Source organism: Salarias fasciatus, chromosome 10 (assembly GCF_902148845.1).
Source record: "Salarias fasciatus chromosome 10, fSalaFa1.1, whole genome shotgun sequence".
Classification (NCBI taxonomy): domain Eukaryota; kingdom Metazoa; phylum Chordata; class Actinopteri; order Blenniiformes; family Blenniidae; genus Salarias; species Salarias fasciatus.
Genome location: NC_043754.1, coordinates 7,643,801 through 7,669,426, shown reverse-complemented (window position 1 = coordinate 7,669,426; position 25,626 = coordinate 7,643,801). Strand labels below are relative to the sequence as shown.

The 25,626-nt window shown below is 41.7% G+C and overlaps 2 protein-coding genes across 2 annotated transcripts; one reads left to right on the top strand and one right to left on the bottom strand.

Moving 5' to 3' along the window:
* Positions 1–1,041: 1,041 nt before the first annotated feature.
* On the bottom strand, positions 1,042–12,244 carry mpp1 (MAGUK p55 scaffold protein 1). Its single transcript, XM_030101827.1, has 12 exons — positions 11,898–12,244; positions 7,597–7,725; positions 6,905–6,983; positions 6,713–6,798; positions 6,561–6,629; positions 4,008–4,204; positions 3,828–3,931; positions 3,658–3,738; positions 2,456–2,536; positions 2,171–2,373; positions 1,957–2,031; positions 1,042–1,853 (listed from the first exon to the last, which is right to left on the bottom strand). The coding sequence occupies exons 1-12, from the start codon at positions 12,018–12,020 to the stop codon at positions 1,677–1,679; spliced, it is 1,404 nt and encodes a 467-aa protein (XP_029957687.1). The 5' UTR covers positions 12,021–12,244; the 3' UTR covers positions 1,042–1,676.
* Positions 12,245–15,638: 3,394 nt separating this feature from the next.
* Positions 15,639–22,294, top strand: tmlhe (trimethyllysine hydroxylase, epsilon). Its single transcript, XM_030101096.1, has 8 exons — positions 15,639–15,763; positions 16,447–16,586; positions 16,669–16,845; positions 19,745–20,024; positions 20,283–20,402; positions 21,560–21,796; positions 21,895–22,033; positions 22,121–22,294. Coding segments are annotated over exons 1-8 (1,233 nt in total). The 5' UTR covers positions 15,639–15,761; the 3' UTR covers positions 22,259–22,294.
* Positions 22,295–25,626: the final 3,332 nt, after the last annotated feature.

Below are 25,626 nucleotides of genomic sequence, written 5' to 3'. Positions count from 1 at the left end.
GCTCATTTTTGTGTTTGTTTTTGTAAAACCGTTGAAACTAAAGAAGCAAACGTTACGTGCCGCTGATCATTGTGATGACAGCTAAAGTAACTATTTTTTTAAATATTTGTTCATGCAAAGTGAGCTTTATGTTCCTTGATCGTCATGCTTTTCTATATGCTCACTAAATCTAAACTTGAAGTACACAGTTGTTCTGAGAAGTCATTTCTCCCGGTGGGTACACCGTGTGCCCGCCCCGCTGCTACTGACTCACTCAAGCAAGCAGCAGCCCAATAATCTCATTTGTATGTAAAACACTTCCACCCATTTTCAAACTAGTATGCAGGCTTCTGATTGCATTAAGCCATCCATTAACAGCGATGCCACCAGGAAGCAGAGCGGAGCTGTACAGTGCCGGATGGGAGCTGTGATGAAATTCATTGTCATGTATAACCGCAGCTCGTTCCCTCGCACCGAGGATGAGGAGAGAATGGCAATGCCAGACACACAGGTGCATTACTTGTATCGCACAAGTCTCTTGATCTATTATTGATCACAGCGTTGAACCATGATGTCTGCTGAAAAATTCAGACGGACACGAACCGCTATGCTTCTCAACATCATCAGAGATGTTGGTGCGTCATGGAATACTCTCTGATCTCATCGTAGAAGACGAAATAACTTTCAGTATTCAGGGTTTTTCTGGTTGATGTGAATCAAACCATCCATTTATCTTCTATGCTCATCTCAACAATCAGGTGGTTTGCTGATTCGAAGAGGCTTCCCACATTAACATCCATGGAATAATTAAAAGAGAAAACTCATATACCCACAGGTAGAACATGCAAACTCCACACTATAAAACTCTGGTTTACTTGCACAAAGGAGAAATTATTCCTGCATCTAATGGCAGATGTTTTGCACTCCTACGTCTCTCGGTGCAGCCCTAGAAGTCATTTTGTTCCATTTAAGCTTTTCTGCTGACAGGAACTGCTGGAGTTTCTCCCATAAAGTCTCCCAGGAGCAGATTTCCACCTCAAACACAGTCGAAGAAGCAGCAGCAACAGAGCTAGCAATTTTATTTTATTTTTATTTTTTTCGGTTTAAAAGTGCCTTTACAGTACCCCATGAGGTATACAATTTTGATAGGACGAGACAAAGTGAGGATGTTAATGATTGGCTGAAAGGGTTTATGTGTAGAGGACATACAGTATAATGGACTTACACAGACTGCACAAGCAAACAGTTTCAGAATCTCAATTTCATGGTATAACCCAATGACGACAGGAGGAAAAAAAAAAAGGTAATAAATCCAAAAATCACTGGTTTACATGATGAAATCCTGTCACTTTTAAAATGAGGATTCCGTTCACAGTTGTGGTCCTGTTTTGCATCTTCTAACATTCCGACAATCACAAAGGTGCGCGACACAAACAGCTCGACCCATCGCCCCCTCAGAAAGCCTGAAGCACACGTCTAAACAACCGCAAACACACAAAAGCATCCCGGGTGAGGATCTAGACTGCAACCTTTCTACATATTGCTCATTTTCAAATGCGTTTGTGCAAAGTAAATCTCAGTGACAACTCTCATTAACTGAAAGGTAAACCCACACACACCTGGGAGGTTTTCGTCTAAGGAGTGATATTGCACTGCTCTTCTTGCTGGGCACACACACACACACACACACACACATTTCAGTACACCCAGGACACAGGCACCCACTGAGGGGTGGAGGTGGCCCGCTCGATGGCCTCCTCCACGCCTTTCACGCTCTCATCCACGTCGTTGTTGACGAGCACCACATCGAAGAAGTGTCTATATGTCTTGAAAATGGCGTCCGACTCTTTCTGGATCATCTGCAGGTTCTCCGTCTGGGGGAGGGGGGGGGGGGAAACAGAGGATTAGCAGATCGGAGCCGAGGGAGTGTGGGGGGGTTTAAACGGTTGAGAGTGTTTACAGATGAAGACGGAGTACCTGGGGCGCTGTGGTGGTCGGAGCGATGAAAACCACCAGCGGTGCAAAGTCAGCAGTCCTCAGGAGCTTCAAGGTCTGAGAGGAGAGGGAGCGAGAGACTCAACAACAATTTCATCATCTTACTTTAGAATAGATTCCACTTCATAAATTGAATTTAAACAATCCTAACAAATGATTTCCCTTTCAGTTAGAGCCGTTTCCTGTTTGTACCGACCTGCGGCTCCACGTCCAGCAGGGCGATTTTGCCCTGCTCGTGGATCTTGTGGATGGTCTCGATTTTGGTGCCAAACATGAATCCCTGGAAGCTGCCGTACTCCAGCAGCTCGTTCCCAGAGATGCACTTGGTCATGGCTTCGTTGGAGATGAAAAAGTAGTGAAGGCCGTTCTCCTCATCCTTCCGCTGGGGCCTGGTGGTGTCTGCGCAGAGGGTGAAGAGAGTCTGAGTGGAGCGCAGTGAACCGAGCTGCAGCGTGAAGACAGACCTCGTGTTTCTACTCACGTGGTGAAGGGTAGGAGAATTTATCAGTGTATTTAGTCAGAAGTGCACTTTTGATATGGCTCCTGCCGACACCAGGCGCACCTGAAAAGAGCAGAATTTACAGATTATTACTACATTTTAATCAAAATCACAGAAAAGATTACATTAAGTGTTTAATAGATCGGTGTTAGCATGTCTTTAATATGAAGAAGCTGACAGTTTGATCAATAAGGAACCAAAGCTACTGGACCGAGACGCCAACTAAACATTTGTTTTCACGCACACTGGGAGGCAGTTAAGAGTGTATACATAATGTAAAACACACCATTACCTCTTGCAGGAAGGCTGACTTTGCTCTTTTGTTCCTTGAAAGCCACCAAGGACATACACTTCCTTTAAACCTCATTTTCTGAAGCCGCTCTCCAGCGAGTGTTTGAAACACACCGTGCTGCTCACCGAGCGGACTGTCACTGCCTCTGCTAACTGGAAACCTAATCACGCCTCTACACTGCAGAACAAACACTGATTATTATTACAATCCACTTGAAATGAAGCCGTGCTGCTTTCCAGCTGCCTCAGAACCCAGGAGTCTGGGCCGTTTCTGGTGTTTCCCAGCTACAGAAGTATTAATAAGAACTGATCTCCTTCATGGATGTGGAGCTTTGTTTTGAAAACGGCTGTGTCCAGTTAGCGCGCGTTTTGCTTGTTTTAAACATTTCTGTTTTCCTGTTTCGTCATGCCTCCAGGTTCTTGGCGCTCTTCTGGCTTGTGGGCTCTCAGTATAGTTCATGCCTGATTTCATTGTCCTTGTGTAATCATCACTCGTGTCTTATTTCTCCGCCCTCACGTCGTCCTCGCCGCTCCCCCTCCTCCCCTAATGACCCTTGATTGTTGTCAGCTGTGGCTCACTGTACATACGCTGTGCGGAAGAATTTGGATTTTTGTTTCGTCTTCATGAGACACCCGTTTTTTTGTTTCATAAAATAATTAGAGACAGTTCACAGTCCCTGATTCCCAGTCCTCATCCTCTGTCCTTTTTCCTCAGCTTATCTAACTAAGGCCTCTTTTTATTTAAATAAGCAGCTTCACTGTGTTTAAATATGAGGACAACAGTTTGCTCAACAGTTTTGTATCTATTAGATTTGAAAAAGAGTTCCAACAAAATCTCCACATAGATAAGAAATAATGCTAAAATAATGCTGCATCTGAGCGAAGAAGCTTACCAATAAGCACCAGTGTTTTCCTTTTGAAAGCAGGCAGCTGAACAACTTCCTCATAGGAAATCACATCCAGCTGGTCAAAAACTGCAACAACAACAAAGAAGAGAAGAGCGGCCTTTGTTTCAGAGAGCAGGACACCAGAGTGTGACGCACTGTGTCTGTGCTCGACTTACTGGAGCTGTGTTTGGCCAGGTACTTGTCTTTGCACTTCTTTTTCTTTCCAAACGGGCTGCAGGACTGGCTGCCCTCTCCAGCCTTACTTTTACTGGCCACTCTCCTGCGAGGACATGAAATGATCAAACGGTTCCACTGAAGACTTGAAGCGTTTGGTTCATACGGGGGGAGCTGTTCACCATTCCTGGAGCTCCGGTGACGGGATGAGCCCGGCGGAGTGGGCGGCGCTGCTCTCCACTCGGCCCTGCCACCAGTTGGGATCCTGCTTGTTGATGATCTGAATGATGTCTCCGGTCTCAAACTTCAGGCCGGCCTCCTTGCACGGGATCAGGTCGTCTTTGGTGGGCTCGTAGTCGAACTGGGCCCTCATGTACATCTGACGGATTGACAGCAAATCAGGTCAATTCTCCAACCAGGTCTTGGTTATAAAACATGAAAATAGATGTTAAGAAATGCCGAAACAGCGGTTTTCAGAGCGTGGGAGGATCAGCATCAGGTCGAACCACACTGGCCAGAACGTTTTCTCACACTAAGCAGTAATTTCTCATTTTCAAGTCTTTATATAACGTCTGCAATACAGCTGCAGTGACTGAAGACTTCTAACTTTCTCATTACAAGTAAAACCAAAATCAACTCCAGATTTCTTATATTCTAACAAGATTTCTTTTGTTTCAAATTCTCCTGTATCTTATGAACTGAAGAGAGCAAATCACGCTTCCCTCATGGTTCAGATTCAAGTCGCTCCACACTTTGAAAACACCTGATTTCTCCTTTATAGGTTCCCATCAGCTACTGAAGGTTTTCTCTAAATACGCTTTCACATCACTTCGGCTAACTTTGAAACATGAATGAAAGAAAGGAATTTAGAAACTTTCTCAATTATACATAAAGACATTTTTGCCATTTTTTTCCCCCCTTTTCAATTTGTTGGAAGAAATGACCCTTTTACGCCAGCTGCCTAAAGCATAACTAGGATTTTTTTTTAAGATGGCAGAAATATTTCAATTACGAACCTTGAACGAAAATATTCCACATTTTGTTTTACTTTAAACAGTTAAGTGGGAAAAAAAAGCTGTTAGTCGTTAGCTGGAGAAACTACAAGCTGTGGCAGTGTATGTATTAGCAAATGCTAAATTCTAATACAGATCTCTAAACATGAAAAAGAAAAAGCATCTTCAAGGAAAAATATCAAGTCTTCAACATTTTAATTCTACTTGTGTGTATCGAGAAATTCACCCTGAAGCAGAATAATTAGTGGACTATTTGATCTTAGAAATCTCAATGGCAGAAAATCGATTCACATATTCCCACACAGAGCAGTTGATCTCGAGGGTTCTAATGTCTAAATTATTATTGACTAAAATCTGAACTCCGTATGCACAAATATTCACCGAATTGTAGAAGATCACAGCAGGACCACATGATAATTCTCTTCAGGGTGATTGTTTCGTAATCATTATTAGTTCATTTTAGAAATTTGTGGCTTCCCAAGACTTTCCTCTGTGCACAATCTGTGTAAAAATTCAATGTACTGCAGAAGCCTGGATCGTCACAAATGACGTTTAATAAGCATTAAACATCCCCTCCAGAGAATTGTGAGGACAGGACTGCAATTAATAATGATATTTCAGCACAAATATGAAAGATTCGGGTGGAACTTTATAGAATTTCATGTTTTGTTTCCAGTAATCACACAAAGATAAGTGAGAGTCTCCCGATGATACAACAGTATGGAAAAATGCTTTTACATGGCAACATAAACTGTTCCTCAATAAAAAGCATAAAAATAGTGACACATAACTGTTACAGAAGCCGTGTCGTTTTACATTTCTAACATTCCTAGCCTGGATGTTCTCTCTTTGCCAAAATGTTGAGTTCAACTTCTGTAAGAATCATACAGAAGTTTCTATAAAAATGTGTCTTAAGGTAAGCAATTAACACCAAAAAAAAAAAAAAGACATTTGAAATATTTGCTCATTATTCTGTAATATGCAGTTTTTACTCCAAACTAGAAATTTTTGACAAGTCTAGACATTTTCACACATAAATAAAAAGGAAAAAAAATGCAGATAATTTGAAGTTAGTACTATTACTGGGCACAAATTATGGCTGTTTTAAGCAGAAAAATGATTTAACAGAGTCACAAGATCCTGGAGGGACTGGTTAATGTCAGCAAAGCACATCAACTAATCCTACATATATTATGAACTAGAAGCTTTAAAATGGTTTGCCATCACTGGCCACAGCAGGGGCGGAGCTTATGGAACACCAGAATCATTATTCAATCTCTTTTTTTTTTTTCTTCTACCAAGTCCATGTTTCCATTGCAGGATTAAATCTGCGGTTAAATCCTGAGCAGCCATTTTTCACCGAGCACACAGGCAGGAGAGTGTGCTGGAGAGACTTGCTGTGACCAGCAGATGGCAGGACGAAACACTCACTACTGCAGCGTTTCAAACTCAACTAGCAAGACTAATGAGTTGTGTTAGTTTCAGTTTGAACTAGTCACATAGTCACCTGAGTTGTTCATTGACTAACAGAAGATTCACCTGAACAAAATCACGTTCAAACAAGTGAGTCGTGGAGGAAAAGAATGGAAGGAAAGAAATCAAGGCTCGTCTCTGAATTCACTCAAAGCAGATTGTCTTAGTTTGTTCGCAGAAGAAAACATAAAACACAAAATTCACTCCAAACCAAAGCAGCAGGGAGTCGATGCCGGGCGTGTTTTTTACCTCACAGACTCGGGATCGATTCGGCATCTTGGGGATGATCTTCATTGTGACGACTCCGTTCGTTTCTCTCTGCACGTGAAGATCACACCACTTTAACACATTCCTGCATTATGTGAGAAAAATGACTATTGAGCGGTGAAGGATTCGCTTACAAGGATCTTTTGTAGCTGATCTACGGTTTGGTTCGTCACACTTTTTCCATTGATTTCTGTTATTTCATCCCCTTCGTTCAAAGAGCCTGGAAAAACGAGCACACGTTGCTGCAGGAGACGGCTTCGCAATTTCTTCAAGATCAAGAAATCAGTCGATAAACGTGAATATTTCAATGATTTGTCGGTGATCACCTTGTCTGTGGATCATCCCACCGTGCAATATTCTGGCCACCATGCATCGCTGTTTGTCGTTCACTTTCAGAGTGACCCCCTGCAGAGAACAGAGGACAACACATTACTGTCAGCACATTTAAAAACAGAGAGTTTGGACAAACAAGTTACATGAGGATACATAAATTAGAATTATTTCCTTTTTTATAATGGGAAAAAAGAGGACAGAACCACAAAATGTATTGAAAGTAAATGATGAGGGGGATGTTAAAGGTCTTGCTCAGGGACCCACAGAGGTGACCTTAACTTCTTACAAAGTGATTTGACCAAAGTATCCTCTGTGAGCCTTATTTCATCAGGACCTGACAGTAAAACTGGGTCACCTTTGTTTTGAGTAACAAAAAACTTTTTTCCAAAAACATCTAAAGATGTTCAAACACAGCAGCAAGCTCTAAAAGTGATCTGCGGAATCCTGAAATCCACGAAGCCAGTGGAGAGAAGCTCAAACTGGGGGCTGTGACGTCTGATAAAAACAAGTGAGGAGCTGAGCTGCTGCATTTTGGCAAAGTCGGACTTGAAAGACATTAACGGCTTATTCCTGCTTTCGAAAGGAGCTTCAGTATTACAGCCTTCACTCAGTGTCTGGGGTTGGATCCAGCTCGCATTTCCTTCATTTTGATGGAGTTTTAATGAATCCACGGCAGACAGTTTACCAGCGGCTCAGAGGCATTCTTCTCAAACGCCACTTCCTTCATCCTGGTCAGCTCGGCGCCGTTCATGTGTCCAGCGCTGCCGTTGGTGTAAACATCGGCCCCTTTATTCTCGTAGCTTTGCATGGCCGCCTGCAAGGAAGCAAACACATTTATAGCTTTATCGGAAACATAATGAAATCGACTCCGCTGAAAATGAACCTAATTGAATTTCGGCTGACTAATTTGCGAGTAATTGGATTTCCTGTTTAGTTGGTCGGCGCAGATCGCATCTCTATCTCTGGAAAGCGAAGTAAACACTTTCTGCCGGTGTGCGCCGACAGCTCCGTTTCATTTGCAAGTTTCAACATATGTTCGGGGTTGAAAATTAACCCGGCGTTATAACAGCTCATTAACCTCGACCCGTCATCTGGCCCACCGGGCTCATGTGGTCATGGATACCAGCAGTGGTCACTAATCGGAGGCAGCATCCTCCTCCTGCAGCCTGGCCGAGCTTTCAGATGACAGAAACCACATATTGCACTTTTACACCTCCATCACCCCGCTCCATGCTGCTCCTGCAGATCCTAACATCTGCTGCAGCCATCAGAGAAACGAGAAAACATCTGATAACATGCATACAAAGTTATTTAACTTTTTCCCAGAATGCCCAGGGAAAAAGAAACAAGGAAATAAGTGGATTTCACTTCTTCCTTCAGTCCAAGTAGCTTTTTACAACAAATGTTATGTGAACATGCAAGCAATTCAATATTCAGTCACTTAACCCCTTGTAGGCCAGTTAACTAAAAATGTTCAAAATGGTTTTATGATTGGAGACTCTAAATTTGGTGGAAAGATACACATTATACAAGAAAAAATCCTGCAAACTGGTGTAAAACTGACGGCAATCACACACAAACTGTCTACAGTCACACATATTTCACAGTTTCCAGTTGAGAGAAAAAAAATCTTCCTTAAAAAAGTGCCTGAACATTATTGAGTATTACTGTCCTACAATACAATTTGTTATCAAAATATAACTTACTGGATGCGTTACATGTATGTTTATGTTACTTTTATAAGTTTTATCAAAAACCCCACCCATCTCTGTAATTCCAAAATTTTTTCCCCCATCATATTTTTTTTTCAATCAAACTTGTTTGTTTTGAAGAAAACATTAAAAGAAGTATAAGTTACCAACTCTGGTCACTCGTCTCATAAAAGACCAACAACAGTGTTAATTGTTTCAGTTTAGAGTTAATTCAATGCTTTACTTTGGTTTTAAAAAGTCATTAATTTGAAGTTTTTTGGTTCAGACTGCAGGTGAAGTCGTTTCAGTCACTATGAATGCAGGTACAGTTCATCCCCACCAACAAAGTTAAAATGAACGCAGCTAGAGGTTGGGGGTTGGGGGTTGGGGGTTGGGGGTGGGGGGGGGGGGGGTACAGATCAGATCAGTAAGCAAAGTACAACAGCCACAGGAGAGCTCATTTTCTGCATCAGCACAAAGTTTCTTTATGAAAGTGACACATCAGCACTGCTTCAGCAGAACTATATCATCTATTTCCCAGCATCAGCACTGCAATAAACCAATAAATATCATTATCCCCCCCCCCCCCCCCCCTTCTCATTTACAACCTCAGTTTTCTGCTCCAGGAACAGGTTGGAAAACTGCATTTTTGGCAACAGATCATTCCCTATCGAGGAAGTTCGCAGTATTATTCTGGCTCAGATCCACGCACAGAAACCTGAAGCAGACAAAACAATGTTTCTATTTCTGTGTGGGCGAGTCAGGGGAGGGCAGGATGAGGGCGTCACAGCTCCCCACCACTTGTTTTTGTGTGCAACTCGATAGCTATTTACCAGTCTGTTGCATGTCAGAAGCGTGCAGCCGCCCCCCCCCCCCACCCCCTCCCCCTCCCAGAGGGCAGATCTGCGGATGAGGTCGAGTGATGAACAGATGAAATTACACACACTGAGAAGAGAAATCCGGACAGCAACAACAACTCTGAATTGATTTCTTACTTCTGAGATAATATTTCTTGAAATGTAATAACTTGAAGTGTGGGGAGATAAGGCCCCCACTTCACAGTCCTCCTCCACTAACACCCCCCCGACTCTGATGAGAAGAAGACAATTTTGGTTGAATATCATTGTTTTTTTTGGAAAACAGAAGATATTGTAGCTCCTGGAAATCAACACAAATACAACTTTTATTCTGAGTTTATTTGAAATATTAGGACAGTCTTTATAAAAGGTCTGCAATGATCGTAACGGATATTTTGGACTATATTTAAATATTTGCTTAAAAAGTATCAGCTTTAAGTGTTTTGATAAAATGAGGAAAGTTTTAACTTCCACTTTTTTCTATTTTTTTTTAAGATTTCTTCTCAATTAATGTGCCAGATACACAGAAAACACTTTTTTAAGCTCAAATGAAGTCAGTTGAACTAAATGTGATAGTCTTCTGGTATTTCAAGTTTCTACTGAACTTAAAATAGTTGTTTTGTGAGTTCACTGCAGGTATGATTACCTTCTAACCCCTTTTTCAAGAATTGATGATTAAATTACCCTTAAGTTCGAAACTCTGTGCATTCTTAAGATTAGATCAGCGATAAAAGTCCTTATACGTAAGAAAGTGTCTTGTCAGGGTGCTGGCCGTCATAAAGAGATTAGCAGGTGATTAAAGGGCATTTGATTCGTACTGCAGCGAGTGTGGTGACGAGGTCCTTTCTGAGATTATCGGCAGGCGGCCTCAGTTTGGAGAAGAAACGGGGGAAAACGTTGAGGAAATAAGGGGGGGCATCCAGGCAGGGTCTGCTTGTGGTGGGCGTGGCTTCCGCTGACGCAGATAAGATTGATCAACCAGTGCATTTCACACTGCTATCTGTAGTTCTTGCCTTGTTACATACAGTCTAGATCTGAAACTAGAGAATATTATACAATCCATCTCTCTCTTCGGGCATGATTTGCACTTCTAAGTTCCAAAATATAACCACTCCTCCCTGTCGTTGGATCTATGGTGGAAAATCCTTTATCTCCTATTGAGCGCTTGAAGGAACACGGCAGGAGATCAATATTTCAGCTACAATGGGACACAGTGTGCCTTATCGCCAATGCACAAAAAAACAACTCCATCAAGAAGTGCTGTCTGTGGGGAATTTAGACAGATTGTACAGAAAAGAGCCAGAAGGGTGTTGAGGGTCTGCTTCACGAGCCCGAGGCCCGTCCTGCCCCGACTTGTGGGAGTGTTTTCAGTTTTTGTACAGTTTCAGAGCTGAAACTGAGACAGAGCAGAGTGTTTGTTACAGCACGGCTCTTCAAGTCTGAAGTACCTCCAGGGGTTTGAAGAGGAACATGGAGCACTGACTGAGATTTAAAGAAAAAAGAAAGAAAACAGGAACATAGTAAACGCCCATGACAAACATGACACCAAGCCGTGAGATAAAGGTCCACGTGACCCCACTCCAAGGCACCGATGTCACAGATCAGCACTCAGCAGAAGACAGATTGGAACCGAAAGCCAGAGGGCTGCAAACTGCTGATGTCAGGACAGAAGTTTCCTCTCTTCCCCATTTCACTCAGTAACTCTGTGCTGACTTTTCACATTCAGAGAAGACATTCAGCACAAAGGGAGCCCCCCCCCCCCCCCTACCAAATCCACGGGTCCCTGAGACGAAGGACTGAAGCCTGGAGTGTCCCAGAGTTCCAGATCCAAATGTTTCTGGGGTTATATCAGGGTGGTTTCACAACATGTTCCAGTCTCAAGGAAAAACAGCTTCACAGCAAAGCCTGGTACAGTGTGAAGTAAACAATCTAATCTGTCTGCCCTCAAATGAATGTATTTCCTAAGAGGAGGGTCAACAAACAGCTTAAAAATATCCCAAATGTCTTTTTAAAAGGACTTTACAACTTCAGCTAAACTCCAGGGAAGCAGGATCTGAACACCATCTGAACTATAGATCTTCTTTCACGTGATTCAACTGTTTCCGACAAGTTGTCAAAATGACTCCCATGAGTTTAAACGCTGTGGATTTTGCAGAAGTGAAACTGCCAATGCAGCGTCTGCTGGGTCCAGTAATAGTGAGCAATGCAGAGGCTGCACGCAGAACATATCTGACATACATCCGACAGATGAGCACAGAAGGCCGCTTTAAGCCGCACAATGAAAAAAAACAACAACATCTATTTATAGAGAGCAGCTGAAAACGACGGTCATATGGCCCATAGTGTGACTGCTTCCCCGGAAGCAAACAGCGGAGTCATAGCGGAGTAAAAAAAAATATATATAATAATAATATCGAGAATAATAAGAGACGCATTACCTTGTCAGACTTTGGTTTGCTTTGCAGCAGCTGCTCCAGGTACAGATCGGACAGAGCTGTCCGGACGCTGCTCACCGGCTCCAGAATGACCGCAGGTTCGTTTTTATTGGATTTTAACGTCATCTTTTTGTGAGATAAGAGAGAGAGGGGGGGAAGGAAAACACACACACGCACACAATAACTATGAATCCGATTCGCCCCCTCCCTCCTCAACGCCTGCTGATAATGAGTCCTGACGACGTGACAGTTCACTCCTAGAGACAAAAGTCCAAGGTTTGTCTCAGCAGCAGGTGAGAAGCGTGAGATAAGTGCTGCGGGGAACACCGCTGACAAAGCAAGTAAACACGCAGCGGGCGGACTCAAGCAGGGGCGGGCGCTGCGGCGTTCAGGGACCCGGCAGGAAAACACGACATCTCACCACTCACAAGCCGGCACACGCTGTTTAATTCACTCTCTCATTTTTACACAAACATGTCAAGATTTTTTTATGAAAGATGTATAAAAAGAATAATAAAATAAAAAATACAAAAAAAATCTTATTGTTTTCATGCACGAGTATGCATGAATCTATGGAAGAAAACAGTGTGAATGGATGGATGACTTGGCATATCGGAAAAAAAAACCGGTCCTCCAACTTTACCTTCTAAACATTTCAGTTTGATCAGAGCAAAATGAAGAGGGTGACACGGACGGAGTTCTTGAAATTTATGGAAATAACTTTATTATTGCTTGTGAACATCGTCTGAGCTGACTGGATGTGTATGCTGGCAAAAACAGAAGCAGAGCAATTTCAAAATTGACCAAAATTATTCATATGTCTATTTTCAATTAATACATCTGATAAATTACCCAATTTTACATATCACACTCTACCAGTTCACAGCGACCCTTCATCGATCTTGAAATGTCCGACGATATTGAACGTCGCAACACCGCAGCATAGCTGCGCTATCATGAAGCGACACGAGGAGGTCCTGCAGGCGGTGGTCCTGCAGGACCCGCATTTGCACGGTCACACCATAAGTCACACAACAAGTGCCAAGGTTGTAGATTGCAGTTTATAAATATAACATGCAGCAGTTAGGTCACTGAAGAGACTCTGAGGCTGAGTGTGGCCCCCGATCAGTGGGACTCAATGACCACTTATATGTGATGTTAAAAGTGCAACAATATTTTATATGACCAAATCTGTATGTTGTAAAGTCATGGTAATTAAAAAAAGAGATTCTAAAAAGTTTTCATCCTCTGTTCTGTATCCTATCACCAAACAACATGCTGCTTCAAATTTATTGATATCTTTTTTCTCTTCAGGTTTCTACAACTGATATCGACTCTATTTTTTTTTTTTACATTACACTTTTTTATGTTTCCATGCAAATAAGACACAGACTTTACTTCAAGAAGCTGAGCCTCTCAAACCAAGAGAACAAAATATTTTAAATGTGCTCATAAGTGAAAAATCAAAGATTAGCTGCCAAATGAACAACCAGATTTGAATCCTCTATCCTCAGCTGTTTTGACTAAATCTTTTAACATCCATTGTTGTGAAGGTGTCCAAGCCGATCATGACTCTATGACCTCTGTCTGTAAAGCACATAGTGATCAGACCTGAACCTATCCTATACACAACATATACAGTATATTAATATATATATACTAAAGACTTGGAAAAGGGTCTGCAATGCACAACACTGGAGTCACTCTTATTCTTATTGTGAACAGAAAATGGGACAGTAGGGCCTTGCAGTGATAGTTTTGTCCTGTTTTCTTGATGTTGTTCTGATGTATTTCCCTTTCTTTATCCACATGGTGTAGCTATTGCAGGTTCCTTTAATCTGGAAACGGAGACTGTCTCATACTTTTCCACATTTGATATCTCACCTTCAAGACAAACAAGCGGACAGAGATTGCTCTTATAGTACCAAATTTTATGATAAAGTTTGAATCTAATCTAATTCATTGACACAGCACATTTCCTTCCTTACAACATAAAACAAAAGTTAATACTGTTACAAAGAATTTGATTGAGGGTGAATCATATTCCTAGTGACAATGTTTCAGGAAATAGACATTGTAGTTTTGGTCAAAACTCTGAAGGGACACACACGGTGTTGTAGTGCACGTCTTTGTGAGGAAATGACATGTTGTCCCCGTGCGTGCATGATTCAAAAGAGGTGCATGTGTGTTTAATGGATACCTCGAAATGTGAAGGCAGCTGTGTGTCTCTCTTTCACTAGTTTTTAGCCCAGATCAGCTCGCGCATCATTCAGACCTCAGCTGGAGAAAGTGGTGCTGAAGACGTATAATCACTTTGACAGTTTGATACTTGAAAGCTTCCCTGGAACAAACATGTTTTTAATACTTGTAACACATCTTTTAAATACAGCCAGTGTAACATCAATAAATTAATGATAAATCCCAAGTGAGGCTTTTACAGACCAAGAACACCATGTTTTCCAAAACTATGACTTAAAGACACTCTTTTACACCGGATATCTAAACATTACACCACTTTCCTCAACTTTATCTGAAATCTAGCTCAACGGATTCAGGCCAGAATTGAACGTTAAATATATCACATTTTTCAATGTTTTTAATCCAAAATTTTGATACAATTTTAATTTATATTATGCCAAATACAAAACTGTTATGCCAGGATACTTTTATAGAGACAAAAAACAAACAAACGAAAAACAAAACAAAATGATATTTCCATAACTTCTGATGAAATCAAAATATTTTGAATTTATAGATTGTGTCTTAATGAGCCTTTTCTCTCTTTAAAGCCTTTGTAAAAACTAAATAAAATCCTTTGTGCATTTATGCACTTGTATTTTTATGTAGTTTCAGTTTTTAATGTATGATAAAGCTCTATTTTTCTCCCCCCAGTCTGTTTTTTTTTTTTAGATGTATATAACATTTAAGTCAGTTTTTAACTATGTAAATCTTTAGGCTTGCTTTAAAATGTCATTACTGACCAAAACACTGCATGGTGTGTCCACAGTAAGGAGAAGTGTGCAGTGAAACGCCCCCTCACTGGTTGAAGGTACAGAATGTGTTTCTATACATCCGGGTACTGTCTGTGGACGGACGAAGCACGCATGTGCGACAAGGTCAACGTTGCCAGATTGGGCGGAAAATTACTTGTTTCAATCACGTTGACTTGGAAAAATGAACCCATTGAGCAGGTTTGTAAAGGAAAAACATGAATAAAATAGTTGCCCTCATATGGGGGAAGAAAAGGAAAACATTTCAAAGGACTGCAGTGACTTCTCACTCATATAAATAGTTGATTTATTTGGAAATGGAAGAAAATCAGCCCCACAGTTATTAGCTCTAAAGTGTCATTCTGACCTGCTATTAGTCATGTTACGTTTTCAATAAACTTTAAAGGAATATGTTCAACAGCAGTGGACACGAAAATATGCAAAATTTGCAACATGAAAAAAAAATGAAAAGAAAATAAATACAGAACAATTAGAAAAAGGGAATTTTGTAAATCATTGAGCATTATTTTTACGGCTGTGAAGCTTTTTCTTGTTTTTGATGTGCTTTATCAAAGATTATACGATTGCAACATTAGTTTCACAACAAGGCTGTGTTTTTGTCGGGTTTTTATTGAAATGTATGGATTTTATTCTGATCTGGCAACCTGGAGTAAGATCAGCACACGGTGTGTAAACCTGCATGGAAGGAGTTTGTTGTTTAATTCATCATCAGACCGATGCAGTGATGAGAAACAGGCGTTTTTTGCGGCTCTGTCTGTTTGACCTGCTTGTGATCGCCGCTGTGAAGGTCCGAACACAGCCGTAGAGGGAAGTGACGTCGAGTTATCTCCTCCTTTGCGCTGCCACGGTAAATAAAATGTGCGTTAATACCCGCTTGGTCAAGTTTTAAAACGCTGGTCATCCGCAGGTTCTGGTGAACTTGTTTAAGTTGAGGACATCTACTGACACCTTAAACTTGCTGTAATCTATGTCACACTTTTTTTGTTTGTTTGTTTGTTTTTTTTATGTTTTTCCACCTTACCCTGCAGATCTCTCCGGGTGGAAGCGCACACTTTGGTTTTGGAGTTTGCGCGCGTAGCAAAAGGACATTTTCCTGCGTAACTTTGCATCAGCTGGGTCTCTGCTTACACGCTGCTCATCCTTCACCTATTACCCACATATCCGATGCCAGACTTGGTTTACCTGGAACATACTGGATGATTGACAACGTGCTTTCGTGGGGAACTGTGGCTGTCTTCAGTCAGTGTATGGATCGATGTGTCTGATTTTAAGGGATTTTTTACGTCACACTATTTCCACCCTATTGGGATGGATGCAGATGAAACGGTTTCCCTCAATGTGGACGTTTTTATAGACACGGAGGGTCAAATTGACATGACTGTCAGGCGTCAATCATTAATCTCATCCAGCTTACAATGTATCATCTTGAGGGGATGGACTATTCCAAGAGCAAGAAACACCAGATTATTGTCCCCTTGGTTTGTTTGACGACTGTGTCAATTGAAGTTTAATATTTTGAACATTTTCTTTTATTCGATCAGGATGTTTTCGGGGAGGATGTTTCGGAAACTCGGACCTGCTCTCAGACATGCTGAGCGGCTGTCGGCTCTCAGGAACGCGCAGATCCGCGCCTGTTCCTCCTCCACGTCTCCAACTTTACGCTTACTTGAAGACAGTCTCGGTGAGTTTGAAGGCAGATGCTTTGAAAGAAAATAAACTGTATCTGACCTCTTGATGAAACTCCACCCGTCTGAAATCGCCAGAGCTCAACTACCGGGGGGCTCCGATGCTTTTCAACTACGTGTGGCTGCGCGACCACTGCCGCAGCGCGTCCTCCTTCAACACCGCCACCAACCAGAGGAACGTGGACACCGGGAGTATCGACCTCTCCATCCGTCCCGTGCGCACGAATCTGCAGGGCGACAACCTCATCCTCACATGTGAGTCAGTGATCTGTGCGTCAAACCAAATGCGTAAAAGTGCTCTAAACTGAAGGGCTTCTGAGGCGCACCTCCTCTAATCGAAACACCGCCGAGTGTATCTCTGCATATTTATAATGCATCATTATGCAGAAAAAGTTCACGATCTCCTCATCCTTCAATGAAATATGCATTTGCACCTTGTTTGTATGCTAGAGATCTGGTTGGATGAAAGTAGTTAACTTCAAAGAAAATATGATTTCAAAACACAGTTCTGAGTTATTGGAAAGTATAATAAATCCCCCTTTGAATGTGATATGCATTTGTGGGATGAGCAGCAGAGCACAGTGTGTATGTTACATTCATGAAAAATCAGCCAGATCTTTCATTGGATCCCCCCCCCCCAAAAAAAAAAAAAACCAAAAAAACAAAAAAAACATTATTATGACAACTCATGTACTTTGTGTATTATTTTTGTGTACATTGTTCTCAGCCAAGTCTGAACTTGTTGCATCATATCTGGTGTAGTGACCTTTGGCCCCTCTGTCAAGACACGGTCTTGTTGTAAAAGAGTGTCTTCAATTGTTAGATGGTGAAGAAATGACAGACTAGTACATCACAAAAGGAAGACTCACAATGTTTGACATGAGCTGTGATGGAGGAAGTGTCCCTTCTCTCTCTCCACTGTATTTTATAGGTGGTAACTGTTTTTGCTTTTTCAACTTCAATGCTGTTCTGTTGAATTTCTACTTTAAATCAATTAGAGGAAATTTTATGTAAGATTAAGAGCTCCCATTCAAGAAAAAGGGGAAAAAAAGTGAGGAAAAACCCCCTTTATAGTCCACTCATAACATGCATCGCTGCAGGAAAACAGTGGTCTTAAATGAGAGATACGCTGCAAATCACATGAATACTATACAATCAGCTTCAGATCTTGACACCATTTTGACCATCCTCTGTACCCGTTCATTCGATTTAGGCTCACAAGTGTTGGAGCTGACACTGAGCCAGTGGTTTCCAGGTTAAGAGAGCCACATTTCCGTCTCGATGCAATTTAGTCACTAATTCACATATTGCACATCTTTGGACTTTGTTAGTTAACTGGGGGAAAAAAAACAAAACATGTAAGCTTGAAAGGAAACGTCAGACCCAGTGTAGCAGAGCATGCACCTGCTGTGGTGGATCAAACCGCTGTTTTTAGATCCCAGACTTTAGGAGTCATGACACAGACTCGGTGAGACAAGCGAGGGCTTTTGTGCACAGTACAGCTGAAGACTGGTCTACTGGAGAGGCTCACTTCAAACTCTTTCTGCAAGAGGCAGAAGTCTGTGTCCTTCAGTGTCAAGGCACAGCACGTCGTCATCGTGATTCTTCAGATGAGAAAACATACTTTTACATGTCCGTCACTGTAAATGATATTTGCAGAGGTGTCTGGTGTGTAGTAGGTGTGGCAGGTAATCTTCAAGGTGCAATCAGTCACCTGAGACGTGGGTGAGAGCGAGGTCATACACATTTTATCAGACACTTTGACATGCTGACAGTTAGTTTTCATACCTGGTTTTTCATTAGGAACAGTGCTGTGTTGTTGTGGACCTGAGACACTGACAAAATGTAAAAAAAACAGGAGCTCTGCAGCTAATTGTGGGTCATGATGACCACTACAATCACTGAGAGTAGAGTGGGAAAGCCTTGGTTTTAGTTCCACAGATGTTTAAGTTTATTGAACAGGACTGAAGGTCTGGAAGAGGAAAGCAAGCCTCTGCATTTCCTGCCGCGTTCGCCTTGACTCTGTGTCTCTGTGTTGTTTGACCCACAGTCTTACTCACAGAGACCCCTGGGCTCACCCTGCTGTAAGAAAGTACTTCTAGCCCCGGGTCCCTCAGTTTTCTTTAAGCGAAAAGCACAAAATGGACGAGGAGACATCGTCAATCACAGGTTTAATATCGCGGCAGCTCAGTGAGACGGTTAGTGTTTGCGACATCCGTGTTTTGGCTCTTCAGGTGTCTGTCTGGATTACATGCCACAGCTCCGTCCTAAAGACTGACTGATGCGTCGCACCGCGGCCCGCCGGGTTCGGGTTTCTGTGCAGAGGGATGGCCTGTCACTGTGTTTTTATGCACACGCGAGAGTGGCACTGTATCTTACACGAAGTGACAAATGGGGATCTGCCAGCCGCGGGACATGATGGTGATGATGATGATGCACATGCTCCTGCAGGCGCACTGGCAAGCGTGTCTCTCCCGGTTAGTTGAGGATATTCAAGGTCGACTGAGGCTGGCAGAGGATTCTCTGTCCATGAACACTACTCATAGACTTGGCTTGGCAGATGCAGAATCCCGCTACAGATGTGAATCCCAGTTCCACATGTGCTACATGCAAATGAAAACATTTAATCAGTTCTGTCGTCTTTTATTCTCATCAGAGGCTTGTTTATATTTTTTTTCATACACGCTGCGGCGGCTTCACATTACTGAGTTACTGAACCACAATGTAATTGGTAACAGAGGTTGTTATAAGTGAGTTGTTAAAGTGTTTTGCAAAAGTAAGACACTGAAGTACAATTTTTAACCCTTTCTTCTGATACCATAGTCATCTTAATGTTACTGCACTGTGCCTGTTTTTTTTTTTTTTACTTGTTCTGTAGGATTATTATCATATTGTTTAAGCTTTGTACTGAAGCATACATTTATTTTGAGAAAAAAAATAGAAATTACAGATTCATTTTTGAAATTTTCATGACTAAAAATGTACTCAGTTAAGCTCTACTAATGGAAGATAAATATTGAAGCTGGAGCCTTTGTCAAATCCATCTTCAAATTTCCGACAAATCAAAAGCTGAAATTAAGTAACAAATACAGTTTCTCACAAAATAATCTTTGCTCTCACTGATAACGCTAACTCAAGCCTCCGTGTGTTTCAGGGCCTGACGGCCACACGACAGAGTACAGCCTGGCCTGGCTGTTTGAGAACAGCTATGAGAAACAGAAGCAGACGCCGGTGCAGCGCCGCATCCTCTGGAACGCAGACGTCTACAACAAGGCACACGTACAGCCAGCCAAGTGGGAAAAGTTCATGGAGACCGACGACGAGCTGAAGAAGTTTTTGCGAAACTATCTTCTCTACGGTATCGCGTTTGTCGACGAAGTTCCCAACACTGTGGAGGCCACGGAGGCCGTGACTCAACGCGCCAGCCTCATCAGGTATCACAAAGCTCACTGCATGCGTACACATTATTGGTGATGAAAAAAAAGGTGAAATAACACCAATTTTTACTTGTACTCATACTGAATTAGTACTTACTGTAAAAATTCACCTGTTTGCATTCATGCTGTATGATCATTGCTCTATGTTGGAGCTTAAAACAGCTGCACTGTGCTCATGCAGGACAAATCCATATTGAATACATTCAAATGTGTTGGCATTTTCTTTTTCCTCTTCTTCTTTGTATCACTCACCAGAGAGACTACATATGGGAAAATGTGGTGCTTTACTTCGGACTTCTCCCGAGGAGACACTGCCTACAGCCAGCTGGCCCTGGACCGTCACACCGACACTTCTTACTTCCATGAACCATGTGGGTAGGTGCAGCACACACATGCTTATCTGAGATCTCAGAACTGGCTCTTTACAATAAAACTGAAAGAATTGGTGTGCATGAAGCACAAGACAATGCCAAAATATGGTTCATATAAATATTTGTTGTTTATTTGTCATATTTGTTGCTGCTTGCACAGGAACACGACAGTACAGGTACATTAATCTTCTCTTGAAATGTTCACTGTACACGTACTTGTAAGGTTTCATTATGTCATTGTGCACAGTCCACACAAATGCCAAACAGAGGATGAGTGATGCTATCAGCAGTTGCACTTTTATGGGTGTAGATATGTGTCTGAAGCGTCCGAAGCTTATCAACTCCACACCAGCTGTCAAGCAGAGAAGAAAAAAGTGACCGTACATAAAATCAGTCTTCTTTTATCTTTGAAAAGACATAAAGTAATAAACATTTAGGCTGCCAGAAAAGATTAGGTTCACTTTTTTTGAAGAATAAATCACAAGCAACCTACAACATGTTACCAACACGATGCCGATCACATTCAGATCTCAGCTTAGCTCACACACGAACATTGCAGATCTAAATAAGTTTTAGAAATATTTATTGGCCAACCTCCAGCAAGTGGATCAAGTGCTGTGTGCTAATCCAGCCTGCAAGATTACAAATCCAGATCCTTGATCGTAAAACTAATTCCATCCATCTTCTATACTGCTTAATCCAGCACAGAGTAGCGTCGTGCTGGAGACGATCCCGCCCAACTGTGAGTGAGAGCAGGATGGACCACAAGTCCATCTAACTGTAAAATCCAGTTTCACCAGTTCAAGAGTTCATTTAATTCTGCCAACATCAAAACCAACCAACAGCCATTACCAGTCGGTTTGGTTATCTTCTACACACTGTATATCGGTGTTATCTTACTGTGTTATTATCTCACTGTGCCAACCCTGGTGGAATACATTTTAGCTGGAGCAAATATCGACACTGATGTCGCCTGAAACTTGACACAAAGTGTCAATCAGTTTATGCTCTTTGTTAACATTTATTACATTTTCAGACTTTCGATTTGACGCTGTAAAGGAATTAGTAGCATTTAGCAACCGGCAGATGAAGATTTTTAGGAAGTGTGGGTAGACTGACAGAAAATATACTGTAGTTAGATGAGGCTGACCGCTGTTCCAGAATCCAGGTTTTCCACTGCCTGAAGCACGAGGGCACCGGTGGACGGACGCTCCTGGTGGATGGATTCTACGCCGCAGAACAGCTGCGCCAGAAGTCGCCGGAAAACTTCGAGCTGCTCGCTCGTGTGCCCATCCGACACGAGTACATCGAAAACACCGACAGCCACAAGAACCACATAACGGCGATCGGACCCGTGCTCCAGGCGTACCCCTGGAACAACGAAGTGTACATGATGCGGTGAATGAAACCTTTTGTCCGTTACTGAAGTTGGCATTTCCTTCTTTATTTCAGTTGTTTTTAAGATCAACAACAGAATTTCTTTTAATCTTTTCCAGATATAACAATTATGACCGATCGGTGATGAACACAGTCCCTCCGGACGCTGTGCAGAGGTGGTACGTGGCCCATCGAGAGCTGACCGCAGAGCTGAGGCGGCCGGAGAACGAGCTGTGGGTCAAACTCACTCCAGGCAAAGTGAGACGATGCATTCAAGCGTTCCCATGTCGATATGACAACAAAAGATGTCAGCAGAGTCTGAATGGAATTCACTATTCTCTCCAGGTGATTTTCATAGACAACTGGCGAGTCTTGCATGGACGGGAGTCCTTCACCGGCTTGAGGCAGCTCTGCGGATGCTACCTGACCAGAGATGACGTCCTCAGCACCGCACGCTGTCTGGGCCTGGAGGGCTTGTCCTGAGTTCACCTCACTGACTCGTCACTTTGTGAAGTTTAATCAAAGTTCCTTCTTTTTTTCCACTGGTGGAAAATGTTAGAATTTCCTTTTTTTTTTTCTTTTTTTTTTTTTAGCATTTCCTTCAATCACTGTAGGGCTGAATTGTGACCGTCACTTGAAATAATGAAACAAATGTTAGGAGTGAGGGGCATTAATGAGAGTAGACTGCACATACAAGCAATAATTATTCAGTGCAAAGCTTTAAAATGTGACGTTGACAGTGATGTTATGCTGGCAATTTAAAATCTAAAAGCATGAGAGAGGTTACAGAAGTGTCTCATAGTGAGATTTAATCCAGTCCAATCCCAGTCAACAAGTCATTTACTGACTGTGAATCAGCTGTTATCGTGTCAATTTTACTTTCTAACTGATGAATGAAGAATGAAGTAGTTTTAGTTGGAGATTTTTTTATTCATCCCCTTTCAGCAATACACAAGATTCAACAGAAAGCAATGGAATTATCCTCCACACATAATATTCCTCAGACAGTGTATTTGGACAATATCCCAGGCTGTTAAACTTGATAGCAGATGTATTTTTAATATCTGTACGATCACGTGGTTCAGATTTAATTTCAAGCCCGCTGCAGATCTAATAGCTTCATGCTGCCTTATTAAACTTGCTCATGGTGAAAATGTTAAAACGCTAAATGACTTTTCACCAGGAGTAGAGCTCACGACGACGGGGTTGATTGGGGTTTATTTAATACCTGAACCATCGATGATTTTTGTTTTTTAGACTTCAGAGCTGTGACTGAACTTTTGTAGCTGTTGAACATTTCCATTCGGTAGGAAACAGTGATGCTAGTTTTAAGCCTCCTGTAGTATTGATGATCCAGATGGGACATTTCCAAACTCTGTGTACTGACATGCAAACAGGACTTTTTTTTTCTTGATTATGAAACCTCCATCAAAGCTTTTTATTCATGACAGAAATTCCCCTGGACTACATATGTTGCTTTTTATAGTCTTGAAATAAAAAAAGGTAACCACTGGAAATTGTTGTTTTAATCTGTTTTTGTGACATTTATTTGACTTGTTCATCAGTGGGGGAAAAAAATGCTTTATCAAACTAAAATTGTGTTTGTTTAATTTCTAATATCTGACCTCAGGAAAATCTAGTTTATTCCATCCAGTCAGTCTGTTTACACAGAAGCACTTCTTCATGATCTCCACCTCATATTGAGAGTCAACAACTGGACATAAGTTATGTTTTATTTAGAAATATCTAGACTTTTAAAGATAACAGATTTATGGTTTGGCAGGCACTGACGTTCACTTTGCATTTATTTAATATTTCTATTACGCTTTAACCAAGTAATTTTAAAATATGTGTTTTAATACAGTTAAGTTTTTTTGATTCCTTCTTGATAAAGACTGGCAGAAAAAATGAGGCTGCTCCCTGCAGCCTCCTGTCACTTCTCACTCTATCAGGCGCACTTCAATTTTAATCATTTGTTTCAGTGAAAATGGCATTTAGAACCAAAGTACAGACACATTATTTACCATCTGAGTCGTAGCTATTGACAAGCTGACACTCATCAGTCCTTGCTGATCGTCAATCTGTCATATTAATCATTACTTTGACAAACTGCTGATCATACTATTGCAGCCTTGCGGTTTTTGGTGTGCATTCAGGTTTATTTTGTCCTTGTCTCTCATCTGCCTCAGCATGGATGCTGCCAGCTCTGGTTGCCATGGCAACGCTGTCTTTTCCTTCTGGGTCTGAGGAGAGCTCCTCCTAGTGGACAAGGAGAGAGTTGACGTTTGATTTGCATGATAAACCACATGTTAAAATGTTGAATGAATAATTCTTTTCAAAAAAGATCAGACTGCACCTCATTCTATCTGTTGCTTTCACATATATGTATTTATGTTTAATTTCCACAGTGAGGTTTTCTCACTTGATGCACATCTTCAAAAGAAATATCAACACAGACATATCAGCTCTGCAGTGCACGTGCAAAAACTCATAAGATTTGCAGTGTTGCACTCATGTTTTCAAACTGAACCTCTGGTATGTTAATGATTGACTGCTGGTGAATCCAAAATGCACATGTAATGCATATTCTGCAGCCTAATCCATCACACCTGAGTGTTTATCCCTGACTCTAATATCGACCTGAGTCATAAAGTCACATGTTAATCATTAAAATCATATTATATCGGTAAATTGTAGGAGGCTTTCATGTTTCAGAGTCCACAGAGTTGCACTTAGGAGGAAAACATACATGAATGAACCCCTTCAGAAAATTACTAATCCACTAATCCCGTTCTATTCTTGAGCTACGGAGCTGGTGGGGCTCGAAGGGCCTTGCTCAGAGAAACACAGTCAGTGATCAGGTGACCCGACTCTATGTCAAGGTGGACAGACCAGTGAGAAACTGAGGAAAGAGGCAGGATTTATTGCCACTGAATCCTTATTGTTTTGACAGTAGTGTGAAGCATAGCTTCATGCACTACTTCACTGTGATTTTTCAAAAAATGACTTCAAACTGAAGTTGTTAACTGAAGAGTTCAAGACAGGAAAAAGGTCCATGAGGTGAAGGTGGACACAGCTCGGACAGGATAGGACAAACATGGAGAGACGATTAAAAAGTCTCTTTAAAGAATATCTAAAACATAACTAGCTGTCATCATGTGACTGAAAAACAATGATTTTTTTTTTTTTTACTTGTGAATTATAACAGCAGCATCTCGAAGTTGATTTATATCTACTTTTCAAACATATAAAGAAGTGGCACAACGTTTTCAGACATTGTCAATAACTAGCGCTCCACATTCAGGAAGGGACACTATGGAGCATCCAGCATTTTAACATGTGCAATGCAAACTTATAGGTTGGGCCAAATTGTTGAAACTCAAAGCTTACTTTATGCTTGCTCACTTAAAATAATTTCAGTTGAAAATATGTATACTTTTCTGTATTTCCTGATAAAACTTGTGAAGCAAGATGAGGCTTCACGACGAAGCTTCTTGAAGATTTATTCACGTGAAGAACGCAGACATCTTAAAAATGTGTCATCTCTGCCTTGAGATCTACTGAGAGCTGTTCCACGGCCATGAGAGGCGGCGGTGCGTCTTTTCTTTTTCTCTCCAGGTGATGTCCATCATCGGTTTCCACCACACAGTGGCAGACACTGCGGCCTCTCATTGGTGGATTATAGTCCTAGCGAGCAAATCATCACCGGAGACGAGGACAAAAGAGCAGGAATGGAAGGGTCCCCTCTGATCTAAGAGCTGCTGTCAGAGTGTGAGCTGGTACATCCTGTGCATTCAGGCAACTTTTTGTCAATGTAAAGGCTCAATGAAGTGAGGAGGAGATAAGAACTT